The 5,825-nt window shown below is 58.9% G+C and overlaps 2 protein-coding genes across 3 annotated transcripts in view; both read left to right on the top strand.

Moving 5' to 3' along the window:
- The first annotated feature begins 21 nt into the window (after positions 1-21).
- On the top strand, positions 22-3,990 carry RAB4B (RAB4B, member RAS oncogene family). Of its 2 annotated transcripts, none has more exons than XM_010567132.1 (8): positions 22-252; positions 1,551-1,631; positions 2,220-2,334; positions 2,992-3,054; positions 3,207-3,304; positions 3,391-3,486; positions 3,648-3,778; positions 3,935-3,990. In XM_010567132.1, the coding sequence occupies exons 1-7, from the start codon at positions 237-239 to the stop codon at positions 3,761-3,763; spliced, it is 585 nt and encodes a 194-aa protein (XP_010565434.1). In that variant the 5' UTR covers positions 22-236; the 3' UTR covers positions 3,764-3,778; positions 3,935-3,990. The 2 variants fall into 2 exon arrangements, with proteins under 2 accessions (XP_010565434.1, XP_010565433.1); XM_010567131.1 differs by having other exon boundaries at positions 3,150-3,304.
- Positions 3,991-5,370: 1,380 nt separating this feature from the next.
- LOC104831540 (cytochrome P450 2C14-like) overlaps positions 5,371-5,825 on the top strand; it is a 27,990-nt gene continuing 27,535 nt past the window's right edge. The window contains exon 1 of the mRNA XM_010567191.1: positions 5,371-5,797. Within this exon, the coding sequence (XP_010565493.1) occupies positions 5,583-5,797 (215 nt within the window). The 5' untranslated portion in view covers positions 5,371-5,582. The remainder of the gene's footprint in view (positions 5,798-5,825) is intronic.

The following is a 5,825-nucleotide window of genomic DNA, read 5'->3' as shown; positions in this document are numbered from 1 at the left end:
AAGCGGTTCAGGGCCGGGCAGAGTTTAGGACCGAGGATCCCGGCGCCCCTCTAGCCCCGCCCAGGCGCATTCGCCACGCCTTCTTTCTTGGCGCGTGGCCCCGCCTTTCTGCTAGTGCGCACCTCTTCGCGCAGGCGCGCAGAACCCGGAAGCGGCTCGCCTGGGCGCCGCCATATTGTGCCCGCTCCCTTCCGTACGGCCCGGTGGCGGCGGGGCCCGGCCCGGCGGCTCCAGCCATGTCCGAGACCTACGGTGGGTCGGGGGGACACCGGGGGGGCTCCAGCCGGCCTGGTCGGGGGATGTCAGGGCTGGGGGGGGGGCTCTATGTGGAATAGAGGCCTTGTAGGGAGTGTGTAGGGCCCTGGGTGGGGTGAAGGCCCTACAGGGGGTCTGTGGGGCCTATAGGGGCTCTGTGGGCCCCTGTGGGGGATTGGGGGGGGGGGTCCGTGGGGTCCTTTGTGGGATGGGGGCCCTGTAGGGAGTGTGTAGGGCCCTGTGTGAGCTGAGGGGGGTGTCTGGGGGGCCTATAGTGGGTCTGTGGGGCTCTTGTGTGGGATGGGGGGGAGGTCTGCAGGCCCCTATAGGGTGTCTGTGGGGCCCTGTGTGGGATGGGGGCCATATAGCGGGTCTGTGGGGCCCTGTGTGGGATGAGGGGTGTCTGTGAAGCCCTATAGGGGATATAGGAGCCCCATAGGGAGTGTATTAAGGTTCCTGTGTGGGATGGGGGGGGTGTCTGTGGGGCCTTGTGTAGCATGAGAGGGTGTCTGTGGGGCCCTATAGGGAATATAGGGAGTGTATTGGGCCCCTGTGTGGGATGGGGGCCATATAGGGGGTCTGTGGGGCTCTTGTGTGGGATGGGGGGGGGTCTGTGGGGCCCTATAGGGAATATAAGGACTCCATAGGGAGCGTATTGGGCTTCTGTGTGGGATGAGGGCCTTATAGGGGGACTGGGAGGCCCTGTGTGGGACAGGACGGACGGTCTGGGAGGCCCTATAGGGGGTCTGTGGGGCCCTGTGTGGGATGGGGGCCCTATTGGGAGCGTATAGGGCTCCATATGGGGCCCTGCAGGGTATGGATCTATTGGAACTCTGTGGGATGGGGCCATACAGGGAGCATATGGGGCTCTGTGTAGGGGTGCAGGGCAGGTGGGGGGCACTTGAGGCCCCTATAGGGCACTTATGGGGCAAGTGGCCATGGGGTGTTGCCCTTCACAGCCCCCCTGCTTTCCTCCCAGGCCACAAAGGTTCACAAGGGACCCGATGCTGGGAGGTGACACTCCACGCGTGGGGGATTTAGGGCCCTTTCGGTGCCTCCTGCTTTTGCCGGGCACCGAATCAAGGGCAAAAAATGCTTCTCGGGGGCTTTTCTGGGTGATTTTTGCTGTGTTTGAAAGGGAGGGAGCGGAGCCAGGTGTGAAATCGCTTCCCTGAGGTCGTTCCCCTCTGTGGGGGCTGCTCCTCACGGCCGTTCCCCCCCATCCCACCACTGCTTGACACACCTTGAGTGTAAAAACACCTTTTTTTTTTTTTTTTTTTTTTTTTCCTCTTCAGATTTCCTCTTCAAGTTCCTCGTGATAGGGAGTGCCGGCACAGGGAAGTCCTGCCTCCTCCATCAATTCATCGAAAACAAATGTAAGTTGGTTTATTTTGGGTTTTATTGCTGCTGCGCCGGCTCTCTCCCAACCAGATTTGTCTCTCAGGCTGCTGGAAAACACTGACGAAATATTTCTTTGCGGGACCTTTTGCCAGTGGAAAAAAAAAGTGGGGTTTGTTGTTTTGCTGGGGTTGTTTTTTTTGTGTTCTGGAGCTTCAACCCTTCCTTGCCAGGCCCAGCACTGGAAAAGAGCTTTTACGCTTTGGTGGATAAACACAGCTTTGCCACAAAATGCTGAAACTTTGCCTCTCTCTTTTCTGAAACCTTCGATTTGCTTTTGTAACAGGGCGGAGGAAGGCTTTGAGCTCACTTAATTGGAAGTGAAATGCCAGGCACCCCTCCTCCTTGGTGCTATGCGGGTTTAATTTCATGTATGCTGGCACGGTCCTCGCTTGCAAAATCGTCTTGTAACGAGCTTCCCATCGCCGGGGGATAATCCAGGCGGCAAAGTCATGCTGGAGCACGGCGGGGTTTGCCCGAGGAGCTGAGATCCCAGGCATGGTGGGAAGCCCGATTGTTCTTTCGTAGCCGGCCAGTAGCACATCGGGCACCTCTTGTTTCTGCAGTCAAACAAGATTCGAACCACACGATCGGGGTGGAATTCGGCTCTAAGGTTGTCAACGTTGGTGGAAAGACGGTGAAGCTGCAGATCTGGGACACGGCTGGGCAGGAGAGGTTCAGGTAAAGAAAAAAAAACACCTCGTGGTGCTGGAGCTGTGCACAAACACTTGTCTTCAATGTCCACTGGCTTTTGGGGGGCTTTTTTCTCTTTTTTTTTTTTAAACTCCCTTTCCAAAAGGAAACTGCGTGCCAGCACCTCAATCTCTCTCTCGGGGCCCAAAAGCCACCATGGCAGTTGAGGTGCCGAGCACCGGGGGACAATCCCTTCCCTAGTCCTGCTGGCCACGCTATTCCCGATACATGCCAGGATGCCGTGGGCCACCTGGCCACACTGCCGGCCCATCTTCAGCTGATCCTTTTCCAGCCTGGGGTTCTTGTGACCCAAGCACAGGACCCAGCACTCAGCCTTGTTGAATCTCCTCAACCCATCAATCCAACCTGTGCGGATCCCTCTCTAGAGGTTTCCTCGGCAAACCGAGGGTGCTGGAGGACGCGAACTCACCCAGCAATTAAATAAGAATATTGGCAGCCTGCTTGAGACGAGGGTCCTAATAACGCTGGTTTGGGACCAGTCCTGTCCCCGCTCGAGTCACCTGTGGAGCTTTTCCTCCCTTCCAGGCAGCGCAGCCCACGAAGAGGACCCCCGATCTCAACCTGGAGGGTTGGGGGGGGCAGTTCTCTCGTTTGTGCCTCCTCTCTCCTCCTCTTCCTCCTCAGGTCGGTGACTAGAAGCTACTACCGGGGTGCAGCTGGTGCACTGCTTGTGTACGATATCACCAGGTGGGTTCCCCGGCCGCGGAGCCCTGACCCCCTTGGTGCTGGGGAAAATTGGGGCTCGGCACCCCACCCTCCTGCTTCTGCCCTCCCCCATCCAGCCGGGAGACCTACAACGCGCTGACCAACTGGCTGACGGACGCCCGCACCCTCGCTAGCCCCAACATCGTCATCATCCTCTGCGGTAACAAGAAGGATTTGGACGCCGACCGGGAGGTGACGTTCCTGGAGGCTTCGCGCTTTGCCCAAGAGAACGGTGAGGGATGCGGAGAGAAACGCTGGCTCCCATGGCATCCCGGGGCTAATTACGGTCAAAGTAACGAGCCTTTTCTTACTAACCAGAGCTCATGTTCCTGGAGACCAGCGCCCTGACAGGAGAGAACGTGGAAGAAGCCTTCTTAAAATGTGCGAGGACCATATTAAACAAAATTGAATCGGGTACGGCAGCTCTGATTTGGCTTTTCCAGGGTGGGGAAGGGAGGTTTTGGGTCCCTAGGGGACCAGGAGGTTTTGGGTCCTTGGGACAGAAATTTTGGATCCCAGTGGAGATTTTAATCCTTCCGCTCGGTCCCCTCCCCGGCTTTTTCCATCTGACTCAGGTGAACTTGACCCAGAGAGGATGGGCTCAGGGATCCAGTACGGAGACGCCTCCCTTCGCCAGCTGCGGCAGCCCCGGGGAGCCCAGGCGCAGAGCCGGCAGCAGTGCAGTTGCTAAATGCCTGTGCCCAAGGTGAGACCCCTGCACCAGGGGCGGGGGAGCTGCCTGGCCCCCCCCAACTTGCACCCTGGCCATGGGAGAAGGGGTTGGATGACACCCACTGCTTCATGGCATTGCTACAAACCTCTTTTTTTTTTCTCATTTATTTTTCTTTTTCCCCGCCACCAGGACCATGTGCCTCACTCGCCGAGCCCCCCCCGCTTCCCCAGGAGCGCCCCCCCGCCACCCACCCCACCCCCCCCGTACCATTTGCCCCCTTCTCATCCCAAGAAGCCCCAGGACTCTCGAGTTTACCTCCGTGGCAAACGCCTTGTTTTGATTGTATTTGACCGAGGTGGCTTCTGGCAAACACTCCTCGCCTGCTGCTCGTCGTCCCCTCCCCACCGCGGCTGCTGGCCTGGTGGGCTATGTTGTGTGTCGTCCCCCCCTCCACACACCCCCCGAGCAGGTTGGGTTGTATTCAGCTTGTTTAAAAACACTCCTCCAAGATGCTACTGGCAACGTTTCGGGGTGCTTGAATGAAGTGGGGGTCCCCGCCTCACCCAGAGTGGGGGGACAGGCCCCCCCCCTGCAGTGTGGCCAAGAGGGATGGCTCATCCCCAAGTGCTGGGGCAGGGGGGGTGTCCCTGCCCAGCTTCCTGGGTTTTGCCTTTTTTTTTTTTTTTTGTGTGTGTGCGTGCGTGGTCTCCACTTTGCATTTCCACTTCCCACCCGCCACCATGCGAGAAAAGGTGGATTTTAATTTTTTTTATTGGGGCAGGGGGGACGGACAAGATGGACACAATGTTGTCAAACCCTCCACTGTCACTTCAGGGAGTGGGGGACAGGGACTTCACTTGCCTGTGCTGGAAGCTACTTGCCTGTTCCCAGACCCCCCCTTGCCTCCTCCCTGCAGGATGAGCCCCTCAGGGCTGGGGGGGGGGGTCCCAGGCACCCATGGGGGCTTTGATTTCCCCACCCTCCTTCTCTGGGGACAGCATCTCCCTCCAGCTCCGTCCACCTCCACCCAAGTCCCCGTCCCCCACCCCAAGGTGTGTGTGTCGGGGGGCATGCGTTTCTTTTTTGCTTCTCTTTGTGTTATTTATTGCACTTGCCAGGGTGGGGGGTTCCTGGGGGGGGCCAGAGCTGTGTCCCAGTTTGGTTTTTGGTTTTTTTTTTTTCCCTCTGGAAAAAGGAGAAAAAAAAAAAGCAAAAGAAACACCAAAAAAAGCAAGTTTTCCTCCCCTCCAGGCTGTGAAAATGTGACTCTCGTACATAAAGTATTAATGTTTTCCAGTGCGTGGCTCTGCTGTTTGGTTCTTTTGGGGCGGGGGGGGGAGCAACCAGGGTGGGGTGTACCTGCCCCAAATGCCCCTCCACAGGGTGCTGTTGGGGTGGGTTTGGGGGTGCCCCCCCCATCCCCAAGCTACAGCCCCTCAGCTTTTTGTCTTGCCCCCCCCCCCGCCATGCGCCACCTCCTCTGTCACCCTTGGGGTCGTGGGGGGGGGGTGTGTGCTGCCCTCTGCCCCTTCCTGGGCTGCTCTCAAGTCGGGGGGACACCCGATTTTGGGGACCCAGTTCCCAGACCAGCCCCACCATGGCCAAGGGAGGGGTGTCCGGGGTTGGGGCTGTGGGGTGGCACGCATGGGTTTATCATTAACCACTGCAAACAGCTGCAGGGGAATAGCACCAGGGCTACTGTCTGTCTGTCCATCCCTCCTGGGGTGTCTGGGGGTGCAGAGCCCCCCAGGGACGCCAGCACTAACAGTTCCTCCAGGGTCGGTTAATCGGGGAGGTTGGGTGGGGGGGGTGGACTCTATAAATCAAGGTGAGGAGGATGGAGGCGAGCGGAGTGCTGAGCATCGCCCTGGTGCTGGGTGTCGGGGGGCTGCTGCTTCTTTGGGGCTGGCGGCGGGGGGGCAACCTCCCCCCTGGACCGACCCCTCTACCTTTCCTGGGGAACGTGCTGCAAGTGGAGGTGACCCAGCTCATCGCTTCCCTCCGCAAAGTGAGTCCTGCGGAGGGGGGAACTCAAATTTGGGGGGGGGGGGGGCCCCAAGGGGGGGATGGCCCCCCCCCC

This window comes from Haliaeetus leucocephalus, unplaced genomic scaffold (assembly GCF_000737465.1).
Source record: "Haliaeetus leucocephalus isolate CR32 unplaced genomic scaffold, Haliaeetus_leucocephalus-4.0 Scaffold227, whole genome shotgun sequence".
NCBI lineage: Eukaryota > Metazoa > Chordata > Aves > Accipitriformes > Accipitridae > Haliaeetus > Haliaeetus leucocephalus.
The sequence above is the reverse complement of the archived record's forward strand: the minus strand, read 5'-3'. Positions and strand labels throughout refer to the sequence as shown.

Bases quoted from the DNA above. Each gene is read 5' to 3' on its own strand.
- RAB4B (XM_010567131.1), top strand. The intron at 2,335-2,991 runs GTAAAGAAAAAA...CTTCCTCCTCAG, and splicing joins GCTGGGCAGGAGAGGTTCAG to GTCGGTGACTAGAAGCTACT. The intron at 3,055-3,149 runs GTGGGTTCCCCG...TCCCCCATCCAG, and splicing joins CTTGTGTACGATATCACCAG to CCGGGAGACCTACAACGCGC.